Source organism: Lynx rufus, unplaced genomic scaffold (genome assembly GCF_022079265.1).
Source record: "Lynx rufus isolate CCGP_SWC_20201006 ecotype Redwood Valley unplaced genomic scaffold, mLynRuf1.p SCAF_27, whole genome shotgun sequence".
Lineage (NCBI taxonomy): Eukaryota > Metazoa > Chordata > Mammalia > Carnivora > Felidae > Lynx > Lynx rufus.
The window spans coordinates 7,811,204-7,825,074 of NW_025814842.1; the positions used below are offsets into that span (position 1 = coordinate 7,811,204).

The window sequence follows — 13,871 nt, forward strand, 5'->3', positions numbered from 1 at the left end:
TTGGGACAGAGAGAGACAGAGCATGAACGGGGGAGGGGCAGAGAGAGAGGGAGACACAGAATCGGAAACAGGCTCCAGGCTCTGAGCCATCAGCCCAGAGCCTGACGTGGGGCTCGAACTCACGGACCACGAGATCGTGACCTGGCTGAAGTCAGACGCTTAACCGACTGCGCCACCCAGGCGCCCCTTAAACAATTTTTTTAAAGTAATCTGTATGCCTTAATTTTTTTTTTAAGAGACAGAGGGGCAGTGGGAGAGAGAATCTCAAGCAGGCTCCATGCCCGAAGTATACATATTACTTTCGAAGAAATGGATCCAGGGGTGCCTGTATGGTTCAGTCAGTTAAGTGTCTGACTCTTGGTTTTGGCTCAGGTCATGATTTCATGATTCATGGGTTCAAGCCCCATACTGCTATCACTGTGGAGCCTGCTTGGGATTCTTTCTCTCCCTCTCTCTTTGTCCCTTCCCTGTTTGCACTCTCTCTCTAAAAAAAAAAAAGAAAGAAAGAAAAAGAGAGAGAGAAAGAAAGAAAGAAAGAAAGAAAAGAAAAGAAAAAATAAAGAACAGAAATGGATCTAAGGAAGAAATAAAATTGTCTTTATTCATAAATGACATGGCCTTTTATGTAGAAAATCCTAAGAAACTTATAAAAAGAGAAAAACTATCATAACTAATAAGTGAGTTTAGCAAGGTCATATGATCCTAGATCAAAATATAAAAGCCAGTAATATTTCCATAAACTAGCAATAAACAATCAAAAATAAGATTTAAAAAAACAATTCCACTCCCAAAAGCATCAGAAAGAATAAAATACTTAAGAACAAATTTAGCAAGAGAAGTGCAAGACCTGCACAGTGAAAACTGGAAAAGCTACTGAGCAATTTAAAGGACAAACAAATGGAGAGATATATACCATGTTCATGGATTAGGAGACTCAAAAGTATTAAGATGGTAATTATTTCCAAATTTATCTATAGACTCAATGGAATCCCTATCAAAATCCCAGAAAGCTTTTTTTTTTTTTTTTTTTTTTTTTTTTTAGTAATTGGCAAGCTGATCCTAAAATTTACATGGAAATGCAAAAGACCCAGAATTGCCAAAATAGTTCTGGAAAAGCAGAACAAAGTTTGGGAACTCACTCTACCTGATTTCATAGCCTCCTATGAAGCTGTGGTAATCAGGATAGCATGGCATTGACATAAGGATAAACATGTGGAACATGGAATAGAATGGAAAGTCCAGAATAAATACTTATATTTATAGTCAATTGATTTTTGACAAAAGCTCCAAGAAAATTAAAAGGGGAAAGAATGGCTTTTCAACAAAGAGTGGTGGAACAGTGAGAAAACCATACAAACATATACATATAACAACCATACAACCATATAACATATACAAAAATTAATTAGGGGCACCTGGGTGGCTCGGTTAGTTAAGTGTCTGATTCTAGGTTTCAGCTCAGGTCATAATCTCACGGTTCCCTGCATCAGGCTCTGTGCTGATAGTGCAGAGTCTGCTTGGGATTCTCTCTCTCTCTCTCTCTCTCTCTCTCTGCCCCTCCCCTGCTTGCTCTCTCTCTCTCTCTCTCTCAAAATAAATAAACTTTTAAAAAATAAAAAATAATTAAAAACAGATTAAAGACTGAAATGTAAATGTTTTAGCTATAAAACTTTGGGAAGAAAACATAAGAGAAAATCATGCCAAAGCATGACCCATTGGTAAAGTGGACTCATCAAAATTAAATACTTTCTCCTGCAAAAAGTATTGTGAATAGGATGAAAATATAAGCTACTACAGACCGGGCAAAAATATTTGTAAATCACAAATCTGACCAATGACTTGTGCCTAGAATATATAAAGAACCCTTGAAACTCAACAATAATTTAAAAAATTCACTTAAAAAAATGGCAAAAGAACAGACATTTCACCACAGAAGATATACAGATCAGCATGAGAAAAGATGGTCAACATCATTAGCCATGAGGGAACTGCAAGCAAAAACGATGATGATGATGATGATGATGATGATGATGATGATATCACACCTACTAGAAATAAAATAAAGAAATTGGACAATACTAAATGCTGGCGATGATGTGGAGAAACTGAATCTTGTGTACTTTCCTGATGGGAAGGTAAAATGGTACAACCACTCTTGTAAAATAGTTTGGCACTTCTTGTAAAATTAAACATACACCTATCATAAAACTGAGAAATCATACTTCTTTTTTTTAATGTTTATTTATTTTTAAGTCGGGGTGGGGGGGAGAGGCTGAGAGAGGGACAGAGAGAATCCCAAGCAGGCTCCATGCTGTCAATACAGAGCCTGACATGGGGCTTGATCTCACAAACCGTGAGATTATGACCTAAGCTGAAATCAAGAGTCAGATGCTTAACGGACTGAGCCACCCAGGTGCCCCTGAGAAATCATACTTCTAAGCATTTATCCCAGAAACATGAAAACTTAGATTCACACCAAAACCAGTATAGAAATGGTTTCAGTAGCTGTATTTGTAATAACCCAAACTGGAAACCATCTGAATGTCTTCCAACATCAGAATGGATAAACTGTGGAACACCCAAACAATGAACCATTACCCTGCAATAAAAGGAATGAACTACCAACATGTACATAATAACTTGGGTGGATTGTCCCAATCCAGAGGTTTCATACTTTGTGATTTCATTTATGTAACGTTCTTGAAATGGCAAAATTACAGAGAAGGGGGACAATAGCTCACCAGCTGCGGGAGTTAGGGATGGGGGGAGTTTCTTTGTGTTGATGGGACAGTTCTGCATGTTGATTCTGCACAGAATTATATACAACACACACACGGTGAGAAGTGAATAAGGTCTATAGTTAATAGTATTGTCCCCGATGTCAACTTCCTTATTGTTATATTGTACTATATGATTGCATTGGTAATTATTAATGATATACATTTGTCGAAACTCACTGAACCATACACTTAAATAGGTGATTTTTACTGTGTGTAAATTATACCTCAGAGTGCTAACTTTAAAATATAAAATAATAAGTAGTACAGTCACTGAAAAAAAGAGGAAGGAAGGGAGGGAGGGAGAGGTGGCACAGGGAGAGGGAGGAAGGGAAGGTGTGGGCGGAAAGGAAAGAAGAAACAATAACTTGGGGGGGGTAAACAGAAACCACGCAAAGTAAGAACACACACACACACACACACACACACACACACGCACCCCAACACATTCCTGTCCTCAGAAAGATAGGAGAAGATACCAGATGGATCTGTGCAGTAAAAACAGGATACAAAAAAATTAGGATGTTCACAAATTAAAACAGTGACAGCAGATTTGAAAAACACAATAGTTAGAAGGCTTAAGTTGAAGAAATTTCCCTAAAAGAGAGAGAAATGGAAAATGGGAGAAAAGATACAATTGGAGGACCCATCCAGGAGATCCAGCATCTGAATGATGGAAATTCCAGAGGGGGAAATCTTAGGGGAGAGAATCATCAACAACACAGGAGAATTTCCCAGACCTGAAGGAAAACGTGCCTTGAGATTTAAAGAGCCCACTAAATGCTCAGCACGAAACACTCACTGTGAAATTCAGAATACTAGGGACAAAGAGAAGATTCTAAAAGCTTCCCAGGAGGACTGGCTCCTGAAAGCTCATTGTTAAATTTTAGGAATTTTGCAGCCAGTTGTTAAATTATTGGTAGCATGAAATCAGCCATGATGGGAATATTTACACTATTATTTACATCACGGAAACTGGTAGGGGGGGAAGCTGGCTTATCAGCATATTACTAAATAGTTAAGTAAATTACGGCATACAACTTATGCAGCCATTAACAATCATAGCTATGAAGAATGTGTAGAAACACACAGAATGGTGCCTGGGTAGCTCAGTCAGTTGACCATCTAACTTCAGCTCAGGTCATGATCTCACATTCATGGATTCGAGCCCTGCGTGGGGCTTTGTGCTGACAGCTCAGAGCCTGGAGCCTGCTTCAGATTCTGTGTCTCCCTCTCTCTCTGACCCTCCCCCGCTTGTACTCTGTCTCTGTCTCTCTCTCAAAAATAAATAAACATTAAAAAAAAAAGAAACACATAAAATACCTAGGAATAAATCTAACCAAAGATGTAAAAGATCAATATGCTGAAAACTATAGAAAGCTTATGAAGGAAATTGAAGAAGATACAAAGAAAAGAAAAAATAGTCCATGCTCATGGACTGGAAGAATAAATATTGTTAAAATGTCAATACTACCCAAAGCAATCTACACATTCAATGCAATCCCAATCAAAATTGCACCAGCATTCTTCTTGAAGCTAGAACAAGCAATCCTAAAATTTGTATGGAACCGCAAAAGACCCCAAATAGCCAAAGTAATATTGAAGGAGAAAACCAAAGCAGGAGGTATCACGATCCCAGACTTTAGCCTCTCCTACAAAGCTGTAATCATCAAGACAGCATGGTATTGGCACAAAAACACATAGACCAATGGAATAGAATAGAGACTCCAGAATTGGACCCACAAAAGTATGGCCAACTAATCTTTGACAAAGCAGGAAAGAATATCCAATGGAAAAAAGACAGTCTCTTTAACAAATAGTGCTGGGAGAACTGGACAGCAACATGCAGAAGGATGAATCTAGACCACTTTCTTACACCATTGACGAAAATAAACTCAAAATGGATGAAGGACCAGAATGTGAGACAGGAAACCATTAAAACCCTAGAGGAGAAAGCAGGAAAAAACATCTCTGACCTCAGCCTCAGCAATTTCTTACTTGACACATCTCCAAAGGCAAGGGAATTAAAAGCAAAAATGAACTACTGAGACTTCATCAAGATAAAAAGCTTCTGCGCTGCAAAGGAAACAATCAACAAAACTAAAAGGCAACCAATAGAATGGGAAAAGATATTTGCAAATGACATATTGGACAAAGGGCTAGTATCCAAAATATATAAAGAACTCACCAAACTCCACACCCGAAAAACAAATAATCCAGTGAAGAAATGGGCAGAAGACATGAATAGACACTTTTCTAAAGAAGACACCCGGATGGCCAACAGGCACGTGAAAAGATGTTCAACGTCACTGCTCATCAGGGAAATACAAATCAAAACCACACTGAGATACCACCTCACACCAGTCAGAGTGGCTAAAATGAACAAATCAGGAGACTACAGATGCTGGAGAGGATGTGGAGAAACGAGAACCCTCTTGCACTGTTGGTGGGAATGCAAACTGGTGCAACCGCTCTGGAAAACAGTGTGGAGGTTCCTCAAAAAATTAAAAATAGACCTACCCTATGACCCAGTTGTAGCACTGCTAGGAATTTACGCAAGGGATACAGGAGCGCTGATGCACAGGGGCACTTGTACCCCAATGTTTATAGCAGCACTTTCAACAATAGCCAAATTATGGAAAGAGCCTAAATGTCCATCAATTGATGAATGGATAAAGAAGTTGTGGTTTATATATACAATGGAATACTACTTGGCAATGAGAAAGAATGAAATATGGCCTTTTGTAGCAACGTGGATGGAACTGGAGTGTTATGCTAAGTGAAGTAAGTCATACAGAGAAAGATAGATACCATATGTTTTCACTCTTATGTGGATCCTGAGAAACTTAACAGAAGACCATGGGGGAGGGGAAGGAAAAAAAAAAGTTAGAGAGGGAGAGAGCCAAACCATAAGAGACTCTTAAAAACTGGGAATAAACTGAGGGTTGATGGGGGGTGGGAGGGAGGGGAAAGTGGGTGATGGGCATTGAGGAGGGCACCTGTTGGGATGAGCACTGGGTGTTGTATGGAAACCAATGTGACAATAAATTTCATATTAAAAAAATAAATAAATAAAAATTTAAAAAAAGAAAAAAAGAAACATAGAAAATGCTAATACAATATTAAGTTAGGTAAGTAAACAAAAATATAAGCACACTATAAATACAACTATGTAACATATATTCCTAAAACAGAGACCAAAAGAAATAAACACAGGAAAAGGTTATTTTGTTACAATGATAGGAATGTTTTATTTTGTTACAATGATGATAGGAATGTTTTAAACTTTATTTTTAAAAAAATTTTCATGTTTATTTATTTTGAGACAAAGCAAAAAGGGGAGGGGTTGAGAGAGAAGGGGAGACAGAGAATCTCAAGCAGGCTCTGTGCTATCAGTACAGAGCCCAATGTGGGGCTCGATCTTATTGTAAGATCATGACCTGAGCCAAAATCAAGAGTTGGACGCTTAACCCACCGAGCCACCCAGGTGCCCCTAAACTTTACTTTAAATGATTGGGGTGCCTAGGTGGCTCAGTCGGTTAAGTGTCCAACTACAGCTCAAGTTATGATTTCACAGTTGGTGGGTTCAAGCCCGGGATCAGGCTCTGTGCTAACAGCTCAGTTCTGTCTCCCTCTCTCTCTCTGCCCCCTCCCCCACCCACTTGCACTCTGTCTCTCCCTCTCTCTTTCTCAAAAATAAATAAACATTAAAAATAAATAATCCTTATTATTTGTATAAATTAAGATTAAAACCTGTGCTCAGCTCACACTCCCCAAATACCTACAGAACAAAGTTCAAACCTGCTTAATGAAAATCCCATAAATGGCTCCCCATTACTTTGAGGCCCGACAGGTAATTTTTAAGTTTGTTCTGCCTGCCCACCCCCATCTCCTGCTACTTCCCTCCAGCCACCTGTGCTTCAGTCCTATAAGACCAACCACCTGTGAGAGGCCTCCCTTGCCTAGGGTTATCTCAAGGGACCCCCAGCATCTGGTAAGAATCCACATGCCCCGCCCCCATACGTGTCTTTGTTTTTTTTTTTTTTTTTTTTAATTTTTTTTAACGTTTATTTATTTTTGAGACAGAGAGAGACAGAGCATGAACGGGGGAGGGGCAGAGAGAGAGGGAGACACAGAATCGGAAACAGGCTCCAGGCTCTGAGCCGTCAGCACAGAGCCCGATGCGGGGCTCGAACTCACGGACCGCGAGATCCTGACCTGAGCCGAAGTCGGCCACTTAACCGACTGAGCCACCCAGGCGCCCCCCCATACGTGTCTTTGTGGTAACCCTTATCACTTGGCTGTAGGTGAGTTATCCCTTAGCTTAGGAGTCTTCTCGGGGAAAGAAACCGTCTTCCTGGACCCCGTAGGTATTTTAAGTAATTGTTCAATGTCTGGGAAGACAGGGTAGGACAGCCACTGAAGGCCGCCTCCTGCATGAAGCCTTCCTGATTCCCACACCACCTCCACCATTCCGGGAGAAATCAAACTCTCCCTCTCTTGTGTTGGCATAGCACTTTATGTGACCTTGGGTGACAGAGTTATTCTCTCTTAACTCAGAGTCCTCATTTGTAAAATGGAGCAGTAACAGTACCTATGTCACCAGGTTATAGTGAGCATTAAACCAGGTTATGTTTTCGATGCCCCATGCCACGCTCAGGGTAAATACCCAATAAAAGAAGCCACTGTGATGATTATTTTGACATTTGCCTTGCTGTCTCATATTGCAGCATGTACACTCTCACCTCCCCTGTTAAATCAAAAACTCACCTTGGGCGGGGAATATATCCTGTCTATCTCTGTATCTTCCATAGTGCGTGGCAGGCTCTCTTGCCGCAGTAGACATTGACCAATCATTCCTGAATGTGCACAAAGAAGCACACACGAAGGCCATACACATGTGCAGGTGTGTGCCTATACATTTGTGGACACACATGCATCAGTCTGTCCTTCTGTCCTCACTTGGCTGGACTGTCTGGTCTGCAGCATTCAACAGCACTGATCACCCCCACCTTCTGGAAGTGAAGCATTCCCTAGCGTGGCTCCTAGGATCTTTCCTCCCTTGGATTTCCACTCTTAGCTCTCTGGTGACTACTTCTCACCTCCTGCACGCCCAGCCCCTCCCCCACTTGCCCTGAAATGTCTGGTCCCCGTAGTGCCATCACAGCCCTCTTCTTAAAGTAATTTTTTTAATTAAACTTTTTTAACGTTTATTTATTTTTGAGAGAGAGAGAGACAGAGCATAAGTGGGGGAGAGGCAGAAAGAGAGGGAGACACAGAATCCAAAGTGGGCTCCAGGCTCTGAGCTGTCAGCACAGAGCCCGACGCGGGGCTTGAACTCACAAACCGTGAGATCATGACCTGAGCCGAAGTCGGACACTCAACCAACTGAGCCACCCAGGAGCCCCCTCAGCCCTGCTCTTCTTGCTTTGGACACTGTTGAGTGACTTCACCGAAAGCACAGATACACTGGAAGAGTGTGGAACGGTCACAAGCCTGGATGTCGCCAGCCTCACTCTTCCCTTCTCACCTCCAGACTCGCAAAGCCTGCCCTCCTTCCTTCACCTCCCTCCCCAGGGTGAGTCATCAGTGCTGTGGTGTCAACAATAGCTCCTTGAAGGATTCCATCCTCCTCCACCCTCCGCTAGGTCCTACGGCCACTGGGTCTGCTCCAACCTCTCCACTTTTTACCTGGACCCTGCAGCCAGAGTGAGCACTCCTTGGTTCAGCATCCTGCTGAAAGCCCATCACTGTGGACCAAGGGGTGCATACGGGAATAGATACGCAAGAAATCAACTTTCATATCTCAACTGTAGAATCTAAGTGGTAGGTATATGAGTATTTGTGGCAATTCCTTCAACTTTTTTGTGCTTCAAATTTTTCATAAGATATTGGGGAAACTATCTTTCAATGATTTCTTTTGACTTCTTGGATAAAACTCAGACTCCTTCATGTACACCATAAGGCCCTCTATGATATGGCCTCTGCGTCACTCTATAACATCATCTGCCGCCACTCACACGTCCCTTCCCACAAACCATCCTGAAATACTTGGAGCTACTGGGGAGAGTTGGGGTATTTCATTCCTCTGTGCCCACCGATTTGCTGTTCCCGATTCCCAAAATGTTCTTCCCTGCGTTCTTCCTCCCAACCTCCTCTGTGCCCTTCAAACTCATCTCAAGTGATGCCTCCTCCAGGAAGCCTTCACGGACTCATCTGGTTCCTCTGCCTCTCCCCTGGCTCGCAAAGGTTTAAGGCGTGCAGGGCCCCACCTAGGACTAGATTGGCAGCTGTGCCGCCTCACTGGAGGCCTGGCCCGAGGGCTAGGCTCTAGTTACATGGCTGTGAACCGAGGAGGAGCTCTCATTTCTCCCCTCAGAGGACGCGTCCTCGGGCAGGTCCTCTGCGTGTGCCACAAACACACTTAGCTGGCTGAGCGGATCCTGATGCTGGATCTCACAGGGCGACCTGGGGAGCCCCGCCGAGCCCCGCGGCCTGCAGCAGGGGCCGCGCCGGCCAGGGGTGGAGGCCCCCCCTCCCGAGGAAGAGGTCCGGCCTGGGGTAGGGAAGAAGGCGGGGCCTGAGGCCGTGCGAGTCGGTGTCCCGGGCTGGGGACGGAAGTTGCAGAAGTACCATTACTTTCAGTTTTGTTTCTCTTTCAGGCACCAGCCCCAGCGGCTTCCAGGCCCCGGGCCCCCCACGCCCCGTCCCGGAGCCCAAGGTCAGCTCAGACCTGGTAAGCAGGGCGGATGACGGAAGAGCTGGAAGGCGTGGGGGGAAGGGAGCGGGAGGAAGAGGAAGGGGGAGGGGAGGGACCCGGAAGGCGGGAGGAGAGGAGAGGGTGGGAGGGAGCACCCCGCCTCGCCCCACTCCGGGGCCAGAGGCCTGAGGCTTACCTGGGAAAGGCCTCCTCCCACTCTCTGGCCTGTCCTCCCTGACCCCACGCTCCAGAAGTTTGGGGGAACACCCCCCTCCCGCAGTCTCTTCCTGGAGGATTTCGTCCACTGTGCTGGGATCTGGGGGGGAGTCACAGACGGGTCCACACAACTCCCCTTCAGAGGCTTCTAGGAAAGCTGAGGCCCCTTTCAGCAGGACCGGTAGAAAGAAAGGCCTCTAGGAGATGAGGCACAGGTTGCGGTGACCCCAAGGTCTAAGAGCTAGAAGGAGCGCAAGGCCGCCCCCTCCCCACAGCCTTACTTCCACCTGCTCCAGAACCCTCCCGGGGGAAATTGGGCAGGAAGTGGGGCCCCTTGACCCCTGATGCGGTTCCTAGGGTCTAGAAGACAGGTGTGAGGGGCTACAGGAGTTGGGGCCCCTTACCCTGCCCCAGTTGCCACAAGTAGAGGTGACTGCGCAGCCGGACCCTCTCCTATGTCCTCTCTGCCTGCACCCCACCCCTGCACCGGTCCCCAGCAGGGCCTCAGGACTACTCACACAGGGCTAGCGCCACACTTGCCAACAGGCCTGTCGACCCTGGGGTGCTGATCATCACACAGCTCCCTAAGGCTGGGCTTCTTGGTCTGGTTCTTTCTCAGGGCACTAGGCACAAGGTACAAGGCAGGAAGCATTTACTTTTTTGCATTTGCTGAATGTATGCCCGGAGAGGGGCGGCTCCCTAGCTCAAGAGCAAGCGGCCACAGGCCCCGGAAGACCAGAAGGACGTTCCTGGCTGTTCAGGTGAGACCTCAGCCCTGGTGGGGCTTGGGGATGGGGGGAGAGGCAGGCTGGAGGCCACGTGGAGGTACCCTCTGCCCTCTGACCCCGACCTCTCCCTTGCAGCATGGTTTCCCAGGGATCCTCACCCTCCCTACTGGAAGCCCTGAGCAGCGACTTCCTGGCCTGTAAAATATGCCTGGAGCAGCTTCGGGCACCCAAAACGTTGCCCTGCCTGCACACCTACTGCCAGGACTGCCTGGCCCAGCTGGCCGAGGGAGGCCACCTCCGATGCCCTGAGTGCCGAGAGACCGTGCCCGTGCCAGCGGCGGGCGTGGCCGCCTTCAAGACCAACTTCTTTGTCAACGGGCTCCTGGATTTGGTGAGGGCCCGGGCTGGCGGAGACCTGCGCGCGGGGAAGCCAGCCTGCGCGCTGTGTCCCCTGATGGGGGGGGCCGGCACGGGGGGGCCGGCCACTGCCCGGTGCCTGGACTGCGCGGACGACCTGTGCCAGGCCTGCGCTGACGGGCACCGCTGCACTCGGCAGACCCACACCCACCGGGTGGTGGACCTGGTGGGCTACCGGGCAGGCTGGTACGACGAGGAGGCCCGGGAGCGCCAGGCGGCCCAGTGCCCTCAGCACCCGGGAGAGGCCCTGCGCTTCCTGTGCCAGCCCTGCTCCCAGCTGCTGTGCCGCGAGTGCCGCCTGGACCCCCACCTGGACCATCCCTGCCTGCCACTGGCCGAGGCTGTGCGCGCCCGCAGGCCAGGCCTGGAGGAGCTGTTGGCAGGCGTGGACAGCAACCTGGCGGAGCTTGAGGCCGCCCGGATGACGGAAAAGGAAGCTTTGGCCCGGCTGCGGGAACAGGCAGCTAGGGTGGGAACGCAGGTGGAGGAAGTGGCCGAGGGGGTCCTCCGGGCCCTACTAGCCCAGAAGCAGGAGGTGCTGGGGCAGCTACGGGCCCACGTAGAGGCTGCTGAGGAGGCTGCTCGGGAGAGGCTGGAGGAGCTGGAGGGCCGGGAGCAGGTGGCCAGGGCGGCGGCCGCCTTTGCCCGTCGGGTGCTCAGCTTGGGTCGCGAGGCCGAGATACTTTCTCTGGAAGGGGCGATTGCCCAGAGGCTCCGGCAGCTGCAGGGCTGTCCCTGGATGCCAGGGCCATCCCCCCGCCTGCTGCCCCAGCTGGAGTTCCATCCTGGGCTCCTGGACAAGAACTGCCGCCTGCTAGGGCTCTCCTTTGAGGAACAGCCCCAGAAGGACGGTGGGCAAGAAGGAGCTGGAAGCCAGGGAGGTGATGAAACTTCGAGCCAGAGAGAGGACGGAGCCAAGTCAGAGAGACACGGTGGAATCCAGCCCCAGAGTAGGGCTGGAGCTTGCACCCCAAAGGAGAACAGAGCCCAGACACCCCAGGAGGATGGAGCCCAGACCCCAAAGGAGGACAGAGCCAAGACACCCCAGGAAGACGGAGCCCAGACTCCAAAAGAGGGCAGAGCCCAGACACCCCTAGAAGATGAAGGAGCCCAGACCCCGAGGGGTGGCAGATCCAACAAGAAGAGGAAGTTCAAAGGCAGGCTCAAGTCAGTTTCCCGGGAGCCCAGCCCAGTGCCTGGGCTGAACCTGGAGGGCTCTGGCCTCCTCCCCAGGCCCATTTTCTCCTGCAGCTTCCCCACGCGGATGCCAGGAGACAAGCGGTCTCCCCGCATCACAGGGCTCTGTCCCTTTGGCCCCCGGGAGATCCTGGTGGCGGATGAGCAGAATAGGGCGCTGAAGCGCTTCTCCCTCAATGGCGACTACAAGGGCGCGGTGCCCGTCCCCGAGGGCTGCTCCCCATGTAGCGTGGCTGCCCTGCAGGGAGCAGTGGCCTTCTCGGCCGGCGCGAGGCTCTACCTCATCAGCCCTGATGGTGAGGTGCAGTGGCGCCGGGCCCTGAGCCTCTCCCAGGCCAGCCACGCTGTGGCTGCCATGCCGAGTGGGGACCGCGTGGCTGTCAGTGTGTCAGGCCACGTGGAAGTGTACAACATGGAAGGCAGCCTGGCCACCCGGTTCATCCCTGGGGGCAAGGCCAACAGGGGCCTGCGGGCGCTGGTGTTCCTGACCACCAGCCCCCAGGGCAATTTTGTGGGGTCCGACTGGCAGCAGAACAGCGTGGTGGTCTGTGATGGTCTGGGTCAGGTGATTGGTGAGTACCGGGGGCCAGGCCTGCATGGCTGCCAGCCAGGCTCTGTGTCCGTGGATAAGAAAGGCTACATCTTCCTGACCCTTCGCGAGGTCAACAAGGTGGTGATCCTGGATCCAAAGGGGTCACTGCTCGGCGACTTCCTGACGGCCTATCATGGCCTGGAAAAGCCTAGGGTGACCACCATGGTGGACGGCAGGCACCTGGTCGTGTCTCTCAGTAACGGGACCATTCATGTCTTTCGGGTCCGGTCTCCTGATAGTTAAAGGGCTAGGACAGGAGAGGGGCTGGGGAGGGATGGGGGTGGTGCTGGGGCTATAGGGGGGACGAGGGAGGCAAGGCCGCCATGGGATGTGGTGGCTGAGGGTGTTTTCTGGAAGGCAGGGGCTGGCAACCTTTCAGTGTGAAGTGCCAAAATGCTAACCCCTCTTCAGGGTGTTGTGGGGATGGGACCAAGGGCAGCGGTGTGACCACAGCTCTCAGAAGCAGGGGAGGAAGGGAGGAGTGCGCCAAGAGCTAACTGTGTCTCCTGCTTTTGGGGGGTGACTGCTGCTTCTGTCACCACCCTTGTAGGTCAAGTTTCTGAAATTCGTAAGCTTGTGCTGATTGGCGTTCTTCAAAACTACTCCCGATGGGATGGCCCAGGGAGAGTCTTGGCGAGGCTGGCAGAAGGAATCCTCTGAGTCAAGAAGGGCTTGGGGTATGTCAGGCATGTGCCTTCTAGAAGAGAGCTGAGAACCCAGCTCCCCTCAGACTGGAAGCAGGGACACACCAGGTCAGAAGAGGTCTGGGATTTTGAACCAGCCACAGTCCTGACGTAGAGATCCCTCTGAGGTGGGGGACCAAGTACAGACACCAGCTGAGGCCAAGAGGTGTGTACCTCAAAGTCCGTGAGGTGAATGTGCCAACAGAAGGGTTGGAGTCTAAAACACAGGGTTCTGAGTATGAGAGGGGAGACCCCAGGGTCTCCCCTCCCACCACCAGGCTAATCCAAGGCAAGACCTACATAGGATGTATAATCTCTGCTTTGATGTCTTTACACTTCTAGAGTCTTATTTTTAGTTCCCCTTAGTTTTCCGGTGTGATTCCTTTCGAGAAAATTTGGGTTTGGCAGAACTAAAGGGTGAAGGAGTTTGCCTTCAGGTGGGCCATTACTGTGGGAAAAACAGCCTACCCTAACCCTGGAGGCCAGGTGCTGGACTGTGGGGCCAAACCAGCTGGAAAACTTGAGAAGTCAGTTGTGGGGCTGGGCTGGGTGGAGGGATGA

The 13,871-nt window shown here is 49.1% G+C and overlaps 1 protein-coding gene across 2 annotated transcripts; it reads left to right on the forward strand.

The window, feature by feature from the left end:
* Nucleotides 1–9,428: 9,428 nt before the first annotated feature.
* TRIM56 (tripartite motif containing 56) lies at nucleotides 9,429–12,894 on the forward strand. Of its 2 annotated transcripts, none has more exons than XM_047089177.1 (3): nucleotides 9,429–9,513; nucleotides 10,313–10,454; nucleotides 10,557–12,894. In XM_047089177.1, the coding sequence occupies exon 3, from the start codon at nucleotides 10,558–10,560 to the stop codon at nucleotides 12,868–12,870; it is 2,313 nt and encodes a 770-aa protein (XP_046945133.1). In that variant the 5' UTR covers nucleotides 9,429–9,513; nucleotides 10,313–10,454; nucleotide 10,557; the 3' UTR covers nucleotides 12,871–12,894. The 2 variants fall into 2 exon arrangements, with proteins under 2 accessions (XP_046945133.1, XP_046945134.1); XM_047089178.1 differs by having other exon boundaries at nucleotides 9,478–9,498.
* The last annotated feature ends 977 nt before the right edge of the window (nucleotides 12,895–13,871 follow it).